General features: G+C 42.7%; 1 protein-coding gene across 2 annotated transcripts in view; it reads right to left on the bottom strand.

Moving 5' to 3' along the window:
• Positions 1 to 21,978, bottom strand: part of HTT (huntingtin) — a 454,111-nt gene that overhangs the window by 350,088 nt on the left and 82,045 nt on the right. For both annotated transcript variants that reach the window (XM_063135886.1, XM_063135887.1), the window contains exons 5-10: positions 20,899 to 20,978; positions 19,661 to 19,799; positions 18,200 to 18,341; positions 9,147 to 9,325; positions 7,223 to 7,427; positions 6,555 to 6,602 (exon numbers count right to left, since the gene is read on the bottom strand). In XM_063135886.1, the coding sequence (XP_062991956.1) occupies positions 6,555 to 6,602; positions 7,223 to 7,427; positions 9,147 to 9,325; positions 18,200 to 18,341; positions 19,661 to 19,799; positions 20,899 to 20,978 (793 nt within the window). The remainder of the gene's footprint in view (positions 1 to 6,554; positions 6,603 to 7,222; positions 7,428 to 9,146; positions 9,326 to 18,199; positions 18,342 to 19,660; positions 19,800 to 20,898; positions 20,979 to 21,978) is intronic.

Below are 21,978 nucleotides of genomic sequence, written 5' to 3'. Positions count from 1 at the left end.
GTGTCCATCAGTTTGCATGATCTTTAGCCCGCAAACGGGGTACTTCTTGAAGAGGCCTTGATGTGCCATAAGCCACAAGGCTAAGTAACAACAAACAAATCCTTTTTTTTTAATAACTAAATAGAAAAGGTTAGAAAACTGGAGAGAAAAGACAAGAAGGAAAATAGAATATTTTCAGCTGAGGTAAAGTATACCACACATGAGAAGTCTCCACAAGCTGTTGACCCACAGGCGGTTGAAGAGAACTGAGGGGATTAGGCGGGAACCCCTGAGCATGCTCAGTGGACAGTGGGGGAGGGGTTCCCGCCTAAAAGACTTTCAGCTAGAGAAGTTTCCGAAGCTGGCCCTGCGCAGGCACAGAGCCCATATGTGTGATGCACAGAGACCACAAAGAAGAACCATAAAAATATTTGAGAAATACTAATTCATTTATTTAAAAGATGACTCATTAGCATTTGCCTAGCTGTAGTTTAAATTTCTTAATATAAAAATCTAGATCAGATCCCCAATCCACAAAACTACAAACATTCCATTTTGCCATGCCAAACAGATGCCCGGAGATGCTTGGACTGGAGGGAGTAGTAGAAGAAACTGCAATCCCTGTTGCTATAAATGCGGTTTTGTGAATTTGGTCAAACCTCATCACTACCTTCAACAATACACTGTTGTAAGCCAATTTGATAGTATTTACAATCCAGACTGCAAGTCTTTGTGACAATACTGGCTGTCCTTGCTTACAACTACCCTAACAGACAAATTACTCCTGAGTCTTATGAAAATTGTCTGTTCTAGCCCTCCTTACATTGAGCGAATGTAACACCAATTTTACTAGAGTAGAAGGGGATGGGGAAAAAGGTTCGTAAAACTAACTCAACTGACGTGAAAGTCTGACATGACCTTCGGCAAAAAAGGTCACATCCAGTCTAAGAACAACTTTTTCTTTGTGGAAAATCAGGAGCCAACTCACTCAATCTGCACGCTATTGTGAAAGCAATAAAAAATGCAATATTCCAAGAATGTAGTATGATGTTCAAGGCTGCCATTGGTTTAAAAACACTGGATTAGGGGAGCAAGATTCTTAATGCCCTTTAGGAACCATTGGACAATAGGAGGATGGGTAAATAGTGAAAAACCTGGATAGAACCATGAAAAGCAGATAAAGCAACCAAACATACACGTATTGATAATTTCAGCCCTTTAGCATATAGCGAGTGCAGAAAAGTAAGTATGTCCTTTAAAAAGACTGAACAAGGCTGGAACTCTTGAATATCTGCATATTTAGGCAGGAAATCCATTTCACCGTCTACAATTTCCTCATTGCTGGCTTTCAGGCTGCTGTAAAACGCAGTTGACCTCTGTACTGAATTCAGTCACAGTATCGAGATTCTCCATGCTCTGAGTCTGAGTGTCTATAAATCAAGGTGATGGATCCTGGCTTGATACCTCGTTTGTAGCAAGTTTGTCTTGGCCACCAAGGAGTGACTATGATGCAGTCTGTGTGGTCCACACACTTTTTGCAATACCCTCAGAATGAGTAGGAATGGGAGAAATAGATAAAACCAAGTCCCATTCCACACGATCTGGAACATATGCTCTAGGGATCTCTTCCCAATTCCTGCTCTCAAGCAAATTAGGCGACAAACCATATTTTGAGGTTTTGCAAACAAGTCTACCTCAGGAATTCTCCATTTCTGAAAAATCTGAGACAGAATTACAGGTTTAGCTGCCATTCATGTGAGTTCTCCTAAACTCTGCTGAGCAAGTCCGCTAGGCAATTATCTCATCTGGCAATATGTAGAACCGAAAGTGAGATTCCCCTGCAGATTACCAAGTCAAAAATCATTAATGTCATCCGTGCCACCTAAGAGTGGGTTCCTCTTTCTTTGTTTATATACCACAACACAGTCATGTGGTCTGTAAGAACTCACACTATGTGGCCAGTCAGAAGACTAAAGAACTTTCTTTTGATGTGAAACAGTCTGTCTCTCCCATGCTACATTCACTGGGATCAAAGAGGAACACAATGAGCTCCCCAAATGAGCAGAGAAGCATCAGTTATGAGTACGTGAACTGCCCAGAGAGCTTCGGCTATTGGGCGGTATAGATACGAAATAAATAAATAATAAAATATGTGAGATGGAGAAGGTGGTGTAACGGGTATGTACAGTAGCAAATAGTCCATGCAAGTCCACCAATGTAAAGTCCCTTGCACATAGCTCAGTATCAACACCTTGATCCTTCGAGCATTGTCATTGTTCTAGAAAACTGTTAGGAACCATCCATGCAAGTCCCACATTCGAAGCCTTGCCCATCAGACAACTGTAACGGTGGATGCCATAAGCGCCAAAAGTCTCTGTACTTCAAACGCAGTTGTATCGCCATTGCTCATAATTTCACCCATGAGAGTAGAGAGGGCAATAGCTCTGTCCTGAGGAAGGCAGGGTCTCTCCGTATCAGCATTGAGAACGGCTTTAAATAAAAGGAATAGTTGAGATGGAATGAGCCCGGATTTCTCTGTATTTACCATGAGATGCAGGGAGCTCAGCAAATCGAAGACTAGCCACATTGCTTTTGATAGCTTTTCCTTCGAAGATGCCACCAGGAGCCATTGTCTATTATGGGCAGATTTCCACCCCCTGTAGACAAATGAATGCACAAACCACTGCCATACATTTTGTAAAAAAATCTGGGGGCTGTGGTTAGCCCGAGCAGGAGCACTCTGAATTGAAACATGTTGGTACCTATGATGAACCTCAGGTACTTCTGATGAATGTCCTGTATCGCTATAGGAAAGTACGCATCTAAGTCTATGGAAGCAAACAATACGCCCTTCCAAAGGAGAGGCATTATTGAAAAGAGTGTAGTCATCCAGAAATTTTTGTTTCTGATGTAAGCATTGAGTCGTCTCAAGTCCAGAATAGGCTGAAGTCCTCTGTCCTTCTTCAGCACCGTGAAGTAACGGGAGAAAAACCTGTCAGTAGTACTGTAAGGAATGACTCGTTGGATAGCAACCTTTTTGTGAATCTCATATAGTCGCGACAGGTAGCAATGATGTTGGCCTCTCCCAAACAAATCAAACAAAGGGATTGTCCATCTGTTGGGGAAAGTTTGCTGCCACATTCAACACATTTTTTTAAGTGGGCCTCTCAACACAATTGAAGATCGCTGAAGGAAAAGTAACAAACGAGTAACAATGTTTTTTTTCTGGGAAGAACAAAACGACAAAGGCAGCAGCGACACAAAAAAACTAAACCTCAGCACTCCCAAACGTTTTCTCAAGAGAAAGACAGAAGCTCCTAATGAGACGTCCTTTCAGCAAGGCAGCTGAAAGAGAACTGTGGAGAAGGGTAGAAGCTGTGAGACATGTGCAGTGGATGGTGGTGGGTGGGTTCCTCACAAAAACGTTTGTCTCAGCTATGGAAATTTCCTGAAACAAGCTCCATGCAGCTGTAGAGCCCATATGTGTGATCCACAGAGACCACAAAGAAGAAATAATGGTGACAAGAGATGAAGTTTCTGATCTAGGAAAATTGCAAGCTAATAAATTGCTACACCCAGATGGTATCTATCCTAGAATTCTTAAAGGGCTCAAATGAGAAACTGCTGATTTTCTAACAAAAATATGTAACATGTCCCTAAGTTTGGCCTCTGTACTAGAGGACTGGAAAATGGCCACTGCAATGCTAATTTTTAAAATGGGATCCAGGGGAGATCCAGGCAATTACAGACCAGTTAATTTAATGTTTGTTCTGGGTAAATTGGCTGAAATTAGTAAGCATACAGAAGGATAAGCCCTGCTGAAAAAGAATCAACATGGCTTCCAACCATGCACTACTATTATACAAATCTGTTGTGAAATCACATTTAGAATGCTGTGTACAGCAGGAATCTACAACCTTTTTGAAAACAAGGTTGGGAATTTGGGCATCTGGGAATTTGAGATAATGCCTGACCTCCAGGGGCAGGGAATTCCAAAGAAAAGGGGCCACCATAGTAAAGGCTCTTTTCCTGGTGGACTCCAGTCCACGTGGAATCACCAAGCGCATGCCCTCTAACAACCTCAGTGACTGGGCAGGTTGGTAAGGGAGAAGGTGCTCTCTTAGGTATCCTGGTTTCAAGTTGTTTAGGCTTTGTACACTAGTACCAAAACCTTAAACCTGGCCTAGTAGCGAATAGGCACCCAGTGCAGTTCATTCAGCAAAGGTGTTACATGCTGAAAAGGAGCAGCTCCTGACAACAACCGAACTGCTGCGTTCTGCACTAGCTCCAGCTTCCGGAGCAGGTTTAAGGGCAGCCCCATATAAAGCATGTTGCAGTAATACAGTCTTGAGGTTACTAACGCCTGTATAATTGTGGCCAAGTTATCCCTATCCAGAAGAGGCCATAGTTGGCGAATCAGCTGAAGCTGTTAAAAGGTACTCCGAGCCACCATGGCCACTTGGGCAACCAGCAGCAATGATGGGTTTAAGAGTAATCCCATACTACGAACCTAATTTTTCAGATGGAGTGCAAGCCCATCCAGAACAGACAATGAGCCTATCTCCTGGAATCGAATACCACTCAATCACAGGGCTTCCATCTTGCTAGGATTCAGCTTCAGTTTATTGGCCCTCATCCAGCCCATTACTGAGTTCAGGCACTGATCCAGGACACACAGTCTCACCTGATTCAGATGTCACAGGGAAATAGAGCTGTGTGTCATCAGTGTATTGATGACACCTGGCTCCAAATCCTCTAATGACCGCCCCCAATGGCTTCATGTAGGTTAAGCAAAATTGGATACAAGTTCTCATGAAGCTGATTGGTGGAAGAACCAGGACAGATAAAAGTAAGTACTTCTTTACACCACACATAGTTAAACTATGGAAGATACAGTGATGGCCACCAATTTTGATGGCTTTAAAAGGGGATTAGACAAACCCATGCAAGGTAAGTCTATTAACACCTGCTAGTCATACCAGTTGTATGCTACCTCCAAACTCCCCTCCCCATGATCTGAGGAAGGCGTCTCCTAGCAAGCCGAGGCTTCTTCCCAACCTGGAGCAATATCTGGGAAATATTGCATTCTCTGTAGAAGCGAAGAGATCGATGGTCAGTTGTCCCCAAAGATCAAAGAGATGGTATAGGACTTCGTGAGACAGCCGCCATTCGTGAGCATCATAAAAATTCAGACTCAATGTATAGGCCAGGTGATTCTCTTTGCCAGCGATATGGGCTGCCGAAAGTGTAATGCTATTCATGATTGCCCAGTTGAAAATGTCTATTGTTAGAGAAATAAGGTCCACGGAGTGAGTTCTGCCTTGTTTGTTTACGTGCCAGAGCGCCAATGTGTTGTCAGTGAGAATTTTGACACTGTGCCCTCAGAATTCTGACTCAAACTATTGTAGGGCTTGCTTTTTTTTTTTAACTGCAAGGAGCTCCAAGTAATTGATGTGTCAGGAGGAGTCGATGGCTGACCCAATGGCCTTGTACTGTTAAGGTCCCAGAATAAGTGCCCTATCCCCAAAAGGAATTATGTCAGGGAAGGCTCTGGACGAAGAAATGGGAGGCCTTGTACAAGGTTGTTCTTGTCTGTCCACCAGACCAGGGGGTTGGCTACTGAGGTGGAAATGGGAGAAAATGCCCCTCTTGACATCGTTTGGAGGCACTCTCTGTATAGCGCCTTCCATGATGAGAGATGCCATCTGCGTTCTGAGAATATCTGATGGAGGAGTGATGTTCATGGTGTCGAGGGGAGGGAGGGCGTCAAATTCTATCAAGTACCCTGAGCAAATGATCCGACAAACTCAATTGTCTGTCGTGATGTGCGTCCAAGTTAAATACTATGGCCTCAGAATACTCCTGAATGATGGCTGAGTCAGGTGGAAGTCAGGCAGCGTTTCGAAGAGTTCCTGCCAGTGGGAGGCTGAGTTTGCCGGGTAAATAAATAAATAAATAAATATATTTTTCCCCTATGGTATTGGGGTGGTTGGTATTGAAAGGCATGACCCGGTCGTTGGCGGGATTGGTATGAGAAAGCTTGTCAGTACCCTTGACATGGCTTATGATGTTGTCGGAGATGCTGTGGGCCCTGTCCAATTCCCACTTTCTTGGCAGTGGCCTTAGCTTTTTGGATGAGATCCATGGCTTCATTAGTCTTTGAATTGAAAGACTAATGAAATAATAAGAGCCAAATAAGAGCTGAGGAGATGAGAACAGTTTAAGTTCAACATTCTAGTTTAATAAATCATATTATCAGCTATGTTAGTAAGAGAACATTATATACACAGAGTAGTTGAAAATATCCAGTAGATACGCATGCATTAAACAAAGGTCACAAATGTTGAAATAAAAATGAACAAATCAAATGTGATGTGTAAAAAAAGTGCATTTTGTTCAAAGCATGTTATATTTAAAAGGAACATTCATATTAAACGTGGCCAATTTTGAAAACAGCAAAACCCAAGGAAAAAAGAAAATGGTTGAAAGCTGCTATTATTTAATTATCAAAAGCTACATATGAAAACAGGAAGGAAAACATAGAAACTGTGATATCAGACACACACAATAATCACCTTTTTGTTTTCGGGGAAAAACAGGACTGCATGAAGACTCCCCTCCAGCTGTAGATTACAGAAAGTAACAAATCAAGACATAAATCAGAGTGAATGTCAAGAAGGAATTATAGAACCCTCTGAAAATATGTTGCCTAATTTATAAAATTTTATTTTCTGCCAACAGTCAGCAGCAAACCTAACTACTGAAAATTGGTTGTGTCTAACAAACATGAACAAACTAATCCAGTACCATATTTGAATAATCCAATCATAAACGAAAAAAATATGTTTGAAAATATTAGTAATTCGAGCTATAAAGGCAATCTTCCAAGTGAATTGAACTTGCTATTTTTTCTAATCTGACTTAGTTCCAGTACAAAGACTGGTAAGGATACCAACACTTAAAAAGACAACACGACAATATATTTCTGAGGCACCTTGAACATCAAGCAGTTTATTATGACATAATTTATTGTAGTTTTTAAGGTGCCACAGGAGTCTTTTCAATGTAGCTAGCATGGCTACCCCTATGGGACTTAATACTTAAAAGCATATAGGATGCTAATTTAGATCTTGTGGTTAAATATGCTTTGAAAGTTCAACTCTTGCTTTCTGTAAAAACAGAATTTTTAATTCAAGTTTAACACAAACTTCCATTTTTTTAAAAGTAAAAAGACATAGCTTACCTATAAGTTCTACTATGCTGTCACTGCGGTTTCTGTTGGTAGACTCATCTTTGGATACATTGACTTGTGTAATTCCACCAACAGTAGTCAGTGCAAGGAGGAGATTAGGAGGTGGTGTTCTTAGAAGCTGTTGTAATAGTTCCAAAGAGCCAGTCACAACATTGTGGTCCTGGTGCTGCATGTAATGTAGACTTAATTCGTAAACCTAGAATTCAGAAGGTCAGCAGGATTAAAAAAAAAACTGTGAATGTGTCAGAATTCTACCTACACGAAATGCAGTTTCTAAGATTTCCTTTTCCAACTGCAATCCCTGTGCTGCACCCATTGCTTTACAGGGCAACCTTAACATTCAACAGCAGGTTTTGGGACAATGTAGGGTACTGAAAGAGGAAAGGTAAAGTCCCAAAAGCCCAGATGAAGGCATGAGAAGTTGAGCATACTGTGAAATTATATTCTGGGATATGAGAGCAAACAGAAGACAGTTAACACATCTTCCAGCTGAAGAGAGGGCCAGCAAGTTTGATGTCCATTCTGAGCAATGATATAGGGCAGGATATTTTCCTAAGTGGAACATTTTCCAGCACTCCAGGGTTCCACCGGAAATTTTTCCATTTCATAAGTTAATAAAAATGAATGAGTGCCAATTGCAAATATAGCATTATGCAAGTTTGGAAGTTTCAAAGTTAAAAATGAGTGGCCTTCAACATATTACGTCCAGATCCTGGGACTGCTAAAATTAAATACCGTGTCAATAGATTATTATTATTAGCAGTAGTAGTAGTAGTTGTTGTTCTATCCGGCCTATGTACAAAATACCTAGGGAGCAAATACCCTAATTTTCAGTATCTTTGAATTTTCTTAAATTTAAACAATGAATATTTAAACAACAAATGAACATGGAGTACTTTTTGTTTTAGCTTCATCTGCTAAATTCAAGTAGCATAAATGCATATGTTAGGCTTACAGGTCCCATCTGCTCTAGCCAGTGTAGCCAAAGTTGAAGAACGGTGGGAGCTGTACTCCAAAACATCTGGAAGGCCACAAAGTGTCCAACTCTTGCTCTAGGGCATCAGAACACTTTCCAATGTGTCCTGAAAATTCTCTCATTCAAATTACCCTAATTTCCGCTGAACTCCCCCCCCCCCAATACAAACAGAAAATTCTCCTATCCAAATGACCCTGTGCAAATTAACCCAATTTATATATTTTTAAAAATCCGTTTCATAATTTTCTGGAAAACCCTTGTTCCTAGAAGTGGGCATCACTTCTTTTTCTCTTAGGAAGTAACCAAGACCCTTGAGGTCAGGGTAGCTGCTTCATGGGTCATTTTAAGTGTAGTGTAGGAAGAGCTAACAGGAGCTTAATTTGGCAGAGGAGGTCAAGGAGGAGAAATATATAGAAAACAAACCAAAGTACTTAAATTAAGAATAGATAAACTTAAAACAAAAGAAAATAAAGTATTGATTAAAATGCCGATTAACAATTACAACTGTAAGAGAAACTTCCCTCATGAGGCTGCCACTATCGGGTGGGAAAGGTGGGGAAAGGTTCCTGCCCCAAAACGCCGTTAGCTGTGGAAGTTTCCTGAGGGGAGGCTCCGCGCAGGCTCAGAGCCCATTTATGTGATGCACAAAGACCACGAAGAAGAACATGTGGAAATGCTCATTTCTAGAAGGAGGCTGGTCGGCAAAGCTCTCTTATGTGAGGCCTGCTGACCTGCTTCAGCCTAGAAATTAGCATTTCTACTCATTTCATGTTGCCCCTGGATGTGTTAAGTCTCCCTTGCATAAGCAGTAGCTGCTGCTTGTAGAAGAGACTCTACAGTGCTCAGGACAATCAGCAAGAACAGAAGTTGGATACTGCCCAATAAGACCAAGACTGTTTATCAATTTAGAACATTAAAATACATGTCATTTAGTCCTACCTGAATAAGTTGATCCAAGGAAGGAGAAATCTCTGTTTCTTTCCTTATCACACCAAAACTACCTTTGAGACTTGTATCTTTCACCTGCTGCTGCAGGAAAGGTATCAGATACCTTAAGGTGAGCAATACACCAAGAATTAAGACACTGGGATATTCATCTTCCTTGGGAAATAATAAACCTGCAAAGAACATCACCATGGTATAAATGAAACAACACTGGTAAATTATTATGAAGATCCTATATATTTGTAGAATATTTTTTATTCACTCTGGATGTTTCCATAGACATTAGGATATTAAACTTCTCCTACACTGGTAGGATATTTTAATTCAGACAAATAAATTTCCATCATTCATTGGGTATGCAGTGGATAACAATCCAAGAGCTGTGTCAAAATATTTACGTCATAAGGTAGAAAAGGTAAGATTATTTTGACAGGTTGCAAAAATTGTGACGTCTCCAAACTGCCAGTTTTATGTTGGGCATTTAGGGCATGGCAGCTCCCCACCAGTAAGACAGGTTGCTTACCTGTAACTGTAGTTCAAGTGGTCATCTGTGCATTCACATATATGGGCTCTGTGCCTGTGCGGAGCCTCGTTTTGGGAAGATTCCATAGCTGAGGCTAGTTTGAGCAGGAACCCACCCCCACTGCTTCACTATGCATGTCCTACCAGGTTCCCTCCCTCCCTCAGTTCCTTGAGATCGCCAATTACGGCCTCAACACTGAGTGAATAACAACACCTCAGTATCCATATCTGTATCGATGTGGACACCAAAGCGGGGACAATGGGTGGGTTGTGTGAATGCACAATGACCACTCGAAGAACTATAGTTACAGGTAAGCAACCTGTCTTTCTTCTTCATGGTTTTTGTGCATCACACATATGGGCACACACAAGCTTAACACTTACTGGAAGAGGGTAGGTGTCCCATTGCAGAATCGATGACAGCATGGCTTGACCAAATGAGTAATCAGCTCTTGCTTGAACATCGAGCTTGTAGTGCTTGATGAAAGTAAGTGATTTGGACCATGTATCAGCCTTGCATACATCCACCAATGAAACTCTCTTCACGAATGCCATAGTAGTCAAAATTCCATGAGTTGAGTGTGCTCACTTCTGCGCAGGGAGTTCCAAATTTGACAGCTGGTAAGACAGCCAGATAGTCTGTCCAACTTGCTAATCATTGATGAAATAGGTAGGCCCTTATTGCGACCTCCATAGCAGATAAAGAGGCACTGAGTAGACCTGAAGGATTGAGTTCTATCTTTATAGAATGCCAGTGCTTGTTGAACACTGAGTGTATGCAACCTTCATTCTAAGTCAGTGGAGGGGGACAGAAAGAAGGTTGGTAGCATAATCGGTTGGTTCACATGAAAATCTGACACCACCTTAGGCATGAAGGATAAATCCAGCCACAATACTGTTTTGTGCTTGTGAAAGACTAAATAAGGTAGGTCAATGCGGAGTGCACAGAGTTCTCATGCTCTCCGCGTCAAGGTCACAGCAACGAGATGCCACTTTCCAGATATGTAGGCAAAGATCACAAATAGCCATCGGCTCAAAGGGTTTGGGTGTCAATGCTTGGAGTACTACTGATAAACTCCATTGTGGAGTCACTGGTCTTACCATGGGTTAACAGGTTTCTTAGTCCCAGGAAAAAATAGAAAACCGGTGTGTGTGTAAACAAAGTGTAACCCTGTAATAGACCTCGATAAAGTGCTGCAGTATAGACTCAAATAGACCTCTATTGAAGAGATGGCCCAAGAAGGCAAGGACGTGAAACCCTGGCTCATAGCAAAGGCTGTAAAAGATGCCCACTTGGCCGTATAAGAGCGGGTTGTAGTTGGTTTTCAGGCTGCATCCAAAGCCTTTTGGACATTAGCTGGTATAGCAGCTGTTAATTATGGTGTTTGATCCTTCACACCATAAGTTTCAAGGTGGACAGGTCAAGGTGTTGTATTCATCGTGATCCTGAGAGATAAGGTGCAGAACTGGTGGAAGGCGGTGGACATTCCCTTTGAGCAGTCACAGGAGGGTCAGAAACCAAACCTGCCTGGGCCACCACGGTGAAATCGGGACGGTCTGTCTTGTCCTCTCTTATTTTCACAACCACCTTGGATAGAAACAGGAATGGTGGAAACAGGTAAAAGAAGTTCCCAGTCCACTGTAGGAGGAACAGTGATGAGTGCCCCAGACTTGCTCTCGAGCAAAAGGCTTTGCACACCGCATTCTGTAAGGTTACAAATAGATCTATTGAGGGTCGTCCCCAAGTTCTGAACAATCATCCTAGAACTTGTGGAGCTAGTTCCCATTTGTGGGACAGGCAAAAGCTCCAGCTGAGGGTGTCCGCTATCATACTGTCTTCTCCTGCAATGTGTAATGCTATTAGTTTTATGCCCCTCGGTATCAACCAGTAAAACAAATTTCAAGGATCAGAGCTATTAGCTTCGAAGAATATGTCCCCCCTGTTTATGTGCCACAACACAGCAGTGTTGTCCATCAGAATTTTGACATGTCAGTTCTGACAATAAATTTCAAATGATGATAGCACCTTCCTCACAGCCAGAAGTTCCAAAAAATATTATGTGGGAAATGTCTTCTGACTGTTGTCCATCGACCTTGAATACAAAGAGGACTGCAATGAGCCCCCAGCCCTCGAAGAAAGTATCTGTTGTGAGCATACCCCTTGAAGGATATGCCCTCTTGCAAGTTAGATAGATCCATCCACCACAGAAATGACTGGGCCACACCGCTCGGGTGTCATGTACTGTAGCTGCTCTAGCTTCTTCTGGGGGACAAATGAGACAAAGTGCTAGGCAATTTATAAAGCTTTATTACAAGCAATAAATACTTCTGTAACATAAACTAGGCACCTTCTGTGAAACTCCCCCTTAGGCAAAAACTATGCAAACTAAGCAAGACAATTGTCTGTTCAAAGAAAAGGCTTTTCAAAAGTTCATAACTTCAAGGTGGTTGATGCATGGATGATTTCTCATGGAATCTGTCCGCCTGTCTCTTTGCTGCTAACCTCGCTGAACGTTTTAGTTTCCGGCAATTCCTAGCATCAAGTAAGGTCTTTGAATACTCACCCCCAGAAATTGACTCTCTCCTGAAAGCATAGAATTTGGCCTTGAAGAGATAGACTCTAGAGGGGGCAGATTGTCAGCTGGAGTCTCTCCTGTGTGAACCTCCTCCTCCATTGGCTCTAACTGCCTGGTGTCTGGCTCAACGTCTTCTGAGTCTGAATCTGTTTCTGATTGATTACCTGCCTCACCTACTCTCAATACAGGAGCAGTAGGGCTATACATGACATCAGGATTGTAACATGTTATCGGCAAGCTTCCACTGTCCCATCGTATATCTTCAGGAGCCAGTATTGCAGTGGTCTCATTCTTAATTGGGCCCATTCCACAATGGTTACAGAGGAAGCCATTATCCTAGTAGGGTCTGAATAACATGAGCAGTAGCACATTGTGATACAAAGATTCTGCCATGGATGTCAACTTTCGAGCTTGGTCTCAAAGTACGTAAGCCCTCCCTTCTCTGGCGCCAAAGACTGCTCTGATAAAGGTTATAGACTGTGCTGGATGTAAAACTGACTTTTCTGAGTTCATGCAAAGTCCCAGATTCTCTAGGAGATTCAGAACAACTATGATGGAGCAATTCAGACCATCCTTGGGAGTCTGCAACCAGGATCCAATCATATAGATAAGGGTATATCTTGACGTTCTTGGTGCGGAGGTAGGCACAGACAACCACCACACATTTCATGAACACCCTCAGGGCTGTGGCAAAGCCAAATAGAAGTACTTGGAACTGGAACATATTGGTCCCGATTGCGAAACAAAGAAACTTCTGATGGGATGGTTTTATGGCGAACCAGATGCTTTTCATGAGGAGTGGAAGAATCACTCTTAGCATTGTCATTCTGAATTTCTTGGGTGTGAGAAAATTGTTCAAGTCTCAAGCTTCGACTATTGGGCAGTATAAAAATGCAATAAATAAATAATAAATATCCAAAAATAGGGCCAAGTCCTCTATCCCATTTGGGAACTGTGAAATATTGGGGGGGGATCCATTCATCACCATAGATGATGGAATTTTCTTGATCGCACCCTTCTCGAGACGTCTCGGTGAAGAGGACATCTGATGGCGTTGTCGCTTGTACAGTGCCTACAGGAGGGAGGACATCCAATTCTATTTTGTATCCACTGTGAATAATCTTCAACACCTAGTAATCCAAAGTTATGCATGTACATGCTGTCGAAAATTGGTGGAGCTGCTTGCCGAAGGTCGTAAGGGTCCTTGGTAAACAGGCCAGAGGAAGCATGGAGTCAAAGCAGCCACTTTGACTGCCCGTCCAATTTCCCTCAAGCCTGTTGAAATCGCTGAGTCGAGGATTGCTTGCATAGTTGCTGCTGACATGTCTGGTCCTGGGAAGCCCAGTCATAAGTTTGTTTAAGAAAGTATGACTGCTGCTGTCAGTACCAGCATCAGGCCCTATAAGGTTGCTGAGATTGCAACTGTTGGTCCAGACCCATCTTCTTGGCAATTGTCTTTGCCTTTTTCACAATGTCCATCTGTTCATCCAAGGCCTTTTCTAAAAAGTAGGTCCTCTATCCTGGAATGCACCTCTGTACTGAGACCTGCCAACCGCAGCCAAACATGCCTTCTTAATGCTATGGTGCCCACCATGGATTTTGCATCACAGTGGGTCTGATATCTAGTAGCATTGATCTGCAGCTTAGACAAATTAATCACCTCTGACTGAAAAACCCTAGCTAATTCCCATTGTTCATCTGGTAAATGGTCACACAACAAGCCCATTTTCTCCCACAGGAAGAGCTGGTAGTGAGACATCATTGTGGCACAGATCATAATCTCTCCTGTGCCCCCATTCCGCAGGATAATATCTCAAAGGGGTCACAGACCATTCAGAGCACTCATCCCAGTCCCGCCCAGGTAGCGCTGGTTGCGTTGATGTTCCACCACTTGGTATATTGATCAAACAGACCATGGAGATCAATATCGAGATAGCAAACAGTATCGTGGAGGCTGTTCCCTTGGTACTGACAACCTTGGAAACCGAGACTGTTGGTGTTGAGGATCTTGATGAGTGGACGGTGCCGATTGCAGCGTCTGAAACCAGGAACCCACCTCGGTGTCGGGTCAATGTCAAGGCTACGGAGACCAAGACCTTTGATGTCAAGGGGATGTAGAATCCCTTATTGTCTCCCTCTGATGTCGTTGAGAGTAGTTCAATGGCTGGTGTCTCAATAAATATAGGATCATTCAGCAAAGGCAGGGGTTGTGACGGACTCAACACTGGAGCTCATAATGAGCCCGGAGGAAAGGGAACAGGTTGCGGCTTATTTTTCTTAAGTGGCATCTCTACCAGCATCCTCATCTCCCCGCACCCACCCCGCATTTTAAAATCTTTTTTGCAAGCGAAATAGAAAGAGAGCAACCAGGTGTAGAGGGCTCAGCTCTATCATGAGTAGAAGGTGCAGGAGATGAAAGCATAACTGAAGCCATTGTGACTGTAGCCATTGGAGCTTTACAGTGATTAGGTTTCTGTCTATCAACAGCCTCCAAAGCTCTTTTCCATAAAACCACCTTCAGTCTGTCTGAGCTGTTTCTCCTGGTTTGCTTGGAGAAGGATTAGCAATAGGGACAAGTTTCCACTACATGGGATTCCCCCAAACAAAAAAGACAATGTTAGTGGCTGTCTGACAGGGGTAGTTTGCTGTCACAATGGACACACTTTCAGAGCAAGGCCTTTAAGGCCCATACACTTTCTCAGCCGCAAATGTGACAACGTGCACCTCAGATTTTGTTGTTTTTTTTAAAACAGAAAAGGCTAACTATATAAGGGGGGGGAGAAAAAAGGAGTAAACTTCAGTAGAAATCCAGAAACTTTGCAATAAACGCAAGAGCAACTTCCGTACGAAGCACCTTGATAGGCGGTCGAAAGAGAACTGAGGAAGAGAACCCAGTAGGACACGCACAGTACAACGGTGGGGGAGGGTTCCTGCCAAAACTAGCCTCAGCTTTGGAATCTTCCAGAAATGAGGCTCTGCACAGGCGCAGAACCCATATGTGTGATACAACAGAGACCATGAAGAAACACCACTTTTAATGGCCAATAATTACATCCTAAGGTACATGGATGAAACAAGCAGCATCTATTAGGGAATAACGCATAGAATTCCAGACTGTCCAATCTGATTTTGTTGGGGTGTACCACCTTTCTGACCACTCCCAAAAAAGGTAAGGTGTTTATTATATGATACATAGCCGATAAAGGTACCATTTCGTAGAAATCACCTTCCTGTATCTTAAAATATCCAATCTGGCTACTTTAAATTAGGCCAGCCCCAAATCAGACCACTTAATATAAGTAGGCTGTGGAACTCCCTGTTGAGGGAAGCTAAGTTCGCTCCCTCTCTACTGTCCTTCTGTTGGGAGGCAATGACCTTTATATTCAGGCCTTTGTTATGTAAGCAGATCTGTTGGGTTGTGTGCTGTTTAAATTCTATTATTTTTGTGTTTTTAATTGTTTTAGTTTATTTGTTTCATTATTGTTTTAATCCAGTTACATGTATGTTTTTAAACTAGTTCAAGCACCATTTTGCTTAGTAAAAGGGCAGGTACAAATCAAATCAATAAATAAAATGTACATCAGTTCTGAAATTATGAACTATTTCAGCAATAAAGTCAAAGTATTATCTTTGGTACAAGAGTATTTTTGTATTATTTATTTTAGTTATGAAAATACTTAAATTATTCACATGCAACCCCCTGAAAAGCTGAACATAAACTCCACATTACCTCCTTGTACTCCATCTCCCCAAAGCATTAACAAAAAAGATGGTATGTGCTTTATCATTTCTTTCCAGAATCTTCCCCATTCTTGAAAAGGCTACTATGCAGTCACATCCAGGAAAGCAATGATATCCAGATAGAGATTTGCACACTGATGATCCCTATAAGTCTGTTACCTTTCTCATACCAGTGTACCTCAAAAAGTTTTTTGATGGAATGCCTATTTCCATCCCAACATTTACTTCATCATTTAAGTGTGAAATGATTCTCAAAAGAATGATCAATCCACCAGTGCCATTATGGTGTATGACAATGTTACTTGGTGAAGTACATCGCATTGCAAGGTAGTACATTAGGTGGGAAACTGCTTCTTCATGGGTACATTCAAAAGAACTCTCTTCATTGCTTCGCATACCACAATACACAGTATGATAAACATATTTTCAGGGTTCCATGAAATACCTTGATCATGCATTATATAATCATCAAGCTTCCATGCTTTCACGAACAGCACACAAGCTTCTTTAAAGTTATAATTCCTTAGTGCTCCAAATTAAATCAGAAGGTTGTCTAGTTTCTAGCCCCAAATTGCACACTGCTGGTCATGACAAAAAATGTTGGCTCTTCTGTCTCATTCAGGGACTATTATTAGTGGATTAACTGTGCTGTCCAATTTTTATATGTGCCAGGCACATATGAAATGTACTGAGCATTAGAAACAACTTGTCAAACTTAGGACAAAAATGTTGTAGTCCCATGGAGTTTCTCTTTCTCATCTTATCTATTCTATAAATTAAGCTTCTAATGTCATGTGAACTCTGCTTACTTACCTTCAAGGTGATATTTCTCACACTGGCCCACAGGGCAAGTGAACTGGAAGCACCCTTTCCTGGTCTTACAAAGTGATAAAACTATGCTCAGGCCAGACATAATCCTTTTGCCTAAGTTAGTGTGTGCTTTTCATATGAATAAGCAGTTTACTTTGCCAGTCTTCTTTCCGAATCCCTCCACACTTCCTGAATTCTCATTCCATGTGCTGGATGTTTGGAAGGCCCTCATCTTTTATCTGGACCAGCCCACTTCCTTTCAGGAGATTACCCAGCTATTTGAGGTAGAAACTGTAAAGCTGTGCTGAACTTCACAGCACATTTAACCAGGACCAGGACTTCTTCTGCGGCATTTGCTAGAGGGGTGCTGCTCCATGAATTTTGCAGGACTGCCACGAGTCGTAACCATCAACCTTCATTAGGCACTACTACTTAAACGCTAAAGTGAGGGAGGATGCTGCTTTCAAATGTCCAGCGTTGAAGTCCCTACTGTCCTACCTCCTTTGGGTACAACTTGTTAAGTCACTCATGTGTGTGATGCGCAGAGACCAAGAAGGACAGATAGTTTTATTATGTTTTATAATACATTTATAATACATTTATTATGTTTTATTATGGTTTTAATTTTTGTGAACCGCCCAGAGAGCTTCGGCTATTGGGCCGTATAAAAATGTAATAAATAAATAAAAATAAATAAATAGTTCAAGTGGTCATCTATGCAGTCACACAACCCATCCACTAGTGGTGTTCATTCAACCTAGTCTCTTTAGTTTGCATTGCTGCAATGACCTCAGTAAACTAAGGAGAGAGTCAGGAACCATGCCCAGTGGCCATGCCAGGAAGTGACAGGGCGGGTTTCCTGCTCAAAAGGTTCAGAAGGTTTCCTGATAGAGGTCTGTGCAGATATCTAATCCATACATCCTGCATGGAAGCCAGGATAAACAGCACCTGTTGGAACAACACTCCCTCAGCTGTAACATTAAGTATTGGGCTATATAATGACTAGTGCACATGTTTTACCCACCACTCTTTCTTTACAAGGAACAGTATCTTTCATAAGAGAGTCATAAGCAGGCCATGGTCTGGCACTCTGCTTGAACCAACGCATGCCAAATATAATGTGGCTGAATTCACAGAATCATAGAATAGCGGAGTTGGAAGGGGCCTACAAGGCCATCGAGTCCAACCCCCTGCTCAATGCAGGAATCCACCCTAAAGCATCCCTGACAGATGCTTGTCCAGCTGCCTCTTGAATGCCTCTAGTGGGGGAGAGCCCACAACCTCACTAGGTAACTGATTCCATTGTCGTACTGCTCTAACAGTACTGCTCTAACAATTACAAATCAACAATTTCCCCAGTTTCTACTAAAGCCTGAAGCAGTATTTTTGCCATCTTACCTAGCAATACATGCAGTAGCCAAGTATAAAAATATTGTGTTCTTCGTGAATGCTGACAGATGCTCACGGCTGATGCAGCTGCAGTTCGACGGATAGTAGGAGAACTCGACTTAAAGTTAGCTATGAAAGCCTTCAATAAAACCTAAAGTGAAAGAAGATTTTATTAATTGTTAAAGGTCTTAGCTTAATTGGGGGGTAAACAACATCGTGTAAAATGTACGAAATTAAAAACTTTCAGTAAAACAAAACTATACACTTGAAACAGAAATCAGAGCAGTTAAAGAACCGCTACGGACCTCCACCAGAGTTTCCTCTGGCTTCGCCCTGCTCAGGCATAGTTCACCATCTTTTGGGCCCTAGCACGCGCGCTCACGCTCCACCTCCCCGACGGGGCGGGCGAAACAAGCCGGTGGTGCGCCCTCTGCTAGCCGGCCTCGGGATCCCGCCTCGGCTGGCGCGTGCCGGCCCTCACCTTCATTGCGCCAGGGGGCTTTCGGGTCGAGCCTCTGACTCGCGCGCGTGTTAGACTCCTTGGTCCGTGTTTCAAGACGGGTCGGGTGGGTGGTCGACATCACTGCGGACCCCGGGCACCCGTCGTGGCGCGATGCAGTCAGGGCGCACTGAGGACAGTCCGCCCCGGTGGACAGTCGCGCCGGGAGTGGGGGGGCCTGGCCCCTGTGTCGCCTGCCCCTGCGAGGGGGAGGGACGGGGAGCCAGTGGGGGGGCGTGGTGGCGGTCGTCTCCCTCGACCCCGGGATGCGGTGAGAGCTGCTGCCCGGGGGCTGTAACACCCGCCGCCCCCCTCGTGAGGGGCGGCGGGCCACCTGCCTGGCCGAGGCCTACCCAGCTGACCCGGAGCCAGTCGCGGCGCACCACCTCGGTGGAAATGTGCCCGACGGGGGCCTGGGCTTCGCAGTTAAAGAACAGCTTTTCCTCCTTAGCACTCCATGTCCTATCTATTAATCAATGCATCTGTAGCAGCACATAGTATTTCACAACTTCTACCCACAGTGGTGAAAAAGAATCCTGCAATACAGTGATCTGCCAAAAGGTACTAATATGCACCTATTCCTCATGGTCCAGCATTTGCGAATTGAATCTGCTGCTATCAAATGCCTCCAACAAGTTACTGCTGCAATTTCTTCTTGAAAATGCACCAGTATGTAGTTAAAGAACCCATTGCTTTAACTGTACATATTTCCATTTGTAAAGCCACCTTAAGAAATCCTGCAGCTTAAGATGTATTTCAAGCATGGCTCTTGATGTTTCCATAGCATACACATATTTCAGGACAGGAATTGCAGCACCTGTGCCACTCTCCATTCAGAATTACAAAACTGCTATAAGTTTTCTACAACCTTGCAATTTTGCATATTTCAAAATGATGTATTTCCTGCTGGTAAATTTTGTTATATTTACAACAAATTATTGGGTGTAATATAACATTTTAGATAAGTATACCTTAATTTCATTGTCATTTGCAAAATTTCCAAAAGCCGCCAGAATTTTTGGCATTGCTGCAGCCAGTGTCTCTTGTACTGATTCTTCAGACCGCTTGCTTACTCGTGTTAGGCAGGGCAAAAGATTTACCAAGTATGGTCTGCAACCAAAAAACAGGACAAAAATAATATTCAGTGGCTTTGAATAGAATACTCAATGGACTAGATACAGACTTGCCCCTCTTTGAATGGAAGAGCGCCTTCCATTCACACAGGGATTTGGGCTCTAGGGGATGAGATGATGCTGGTGGCTACAGGGGGAAGGAGAAATTGGGGGAGGGGTTACTGCCCCACCATTGGAATTCTGCTGAGCACTAAATCTGGATCCAAGTCTGAGTCTGAATAGTTGGAAAGATTAGCTTGGTGCTTTAACAATCAAGAATCAGCTATTTTCGTACTTAAACAGCTGAAAAACAAATAATTTATCACACATGTTTCTTCTCTTTAGAGATAAGGAGAACATCTTTACTAAGGTTACAGAGTGCTAACCAGATCAAAACCCAAAGCCCAACCAAATGCTCCCCACAGCAGCACTGCAACCACTAATAAACAGGTTAACACAGAAAACTGATGGGCTTGCCCAGCCTCAAAGAATACCAAAGTAGAGCTACAGAATGGAACATTGAACATTTAATACTTCTTCCAGTTGGGTGTGATGGAGATAAAACACATTCTTCCCCACTCCTTCATGGATGTTGGCCATTTCAATCCTGGTTAGCTTTAGCACATCCCACTCTTGAATGCCTCCTTCAACATAGAACACTTGGCTCTTATTGTGAAGGTTTCTTCCCATTTGATGTGACAGATGTATCCAACCCACATCCTTGCTATTAAATGGCTATTCACCTCATAGACAAACATGCCGGTAGCTTCATACCTCTTCCAGTTTGTGCTAGGCTCAACCAAAGAATTATTTCCCCCTTCCTACTGTTCTCTTATTACTTACAGCACACTCCTCAACACATTCTCCGCTTGACTACAGGAAGGAATTGGAGAGGAATCTCAAGACGGTGGACATAGTATTGAAATCACAGTCACATAATTTTTGACTTTCCTGAGTGGTAGACATAACCTATTCTTGGAAGCCTCCTTCATACCAAACGGAAGAGACCACACTAATCTTCATTGCACACAACACATAGTTAAATTATGGAATTCACTACCACAACATGTAGTGTTGGTCACAACAGTCAATCTCACCTGCACTTCTGGGGTCGAACAAAATGTGCAAGCTCAGCAAACCTCCAAAGAGCAGCACGTAGACTTCGAGAAGCACCATTCTGGTCAGATATAATAGAGAATACAAACCAGTCATATAGGTTTCAGAAAGTGGATTTGATTTACAAAAAAAAAAACCAAAAAAATGAAGAAGAACAAATCTAGAGCAATAAAACTTCTTAAAAATACACATATTAATTCTAACTAGAGGGTTAATGTTTTATGCATTTTGAAAAGTATTGCCAGTGGAAAATCAATGTGAACTATTATTTATAGAACACAGAAGATTCACTTGAAAATATGGAGTGATGTTATAAAAATCCCTCAGCAGCCTCCCAAACTAGGGACCTTAATAATACTTTATAAGCTTATGTCTAAGGACCTAACAGCGTGTTACTTCCTTTCACGTGCAAAAATTATGGGGGTGAGGGCACCAGACAACAGACTTTTAAAATGGAATTAAAGCATACAAAATCCTATTTTCATGAAGTCACTTTGCTAGGCATAAAGATCACAGAGCAGGCACTTAACTATATAACTAAAACTTGGTGCTTATTAAAGACGAACAGGTTGCTTACCTGTAACTGTGGTTCTTCGAGTGGTCACCTGTGCATTCACATATATGGGCTCTGCTCCTGCGCTGAGTCCATTCCGGAACTTCTAAAGTCAAGTAGTTTTGGTGGGAACCCCTCCCTCACCGTCCAGTGCGCATACTCCTGGGTTCCCGCCTATCCCCTCAGTTCTCTGAGACCCACTATAGGTCCCGATTAAAGGAGATATCCACTTTATACCGACATCAATTGACATGACAGAAAGTGGGGATGGTGGGAGGGCTGTGTGAATGCACAGATGACCACTCAAAGAACCAGTTACAGGTAAGCAACCTGTTCTTCTTCATCGTGGTCTCTGTGCATCACACATATGGGCGATTAATAAGCTCACTTACTGGAGGTGGGTAAAGGAAGAAGTCTCAGCCCAGAATAGATGACAACACAGCTCGTCCATAGTTGCAGTCAGCCAATTCATAAGAAAGTTTGATTGCACTTACAATCCATCTAGCTA

The sequence above is a fragment of the Elgaria multicarinata genome, chromosome 10 (assembly GCF_023053635.1).
Source record: "Elgaria multicarinata webbii isolate HBS135686 ecotype San Diego chromosome 10, rElgMul1.1.pri, whole genome shotgun sequence".
Taxonomy (NCBI): Eukaryota; Metazoa; Chordata; class Lepidosauria; order Squamata; family Anguidae; genus Elgaria; species Elgaria multicarinata.
This window is presented reverse-complemented; position numbering and strand designations above follow the sequence as displayed.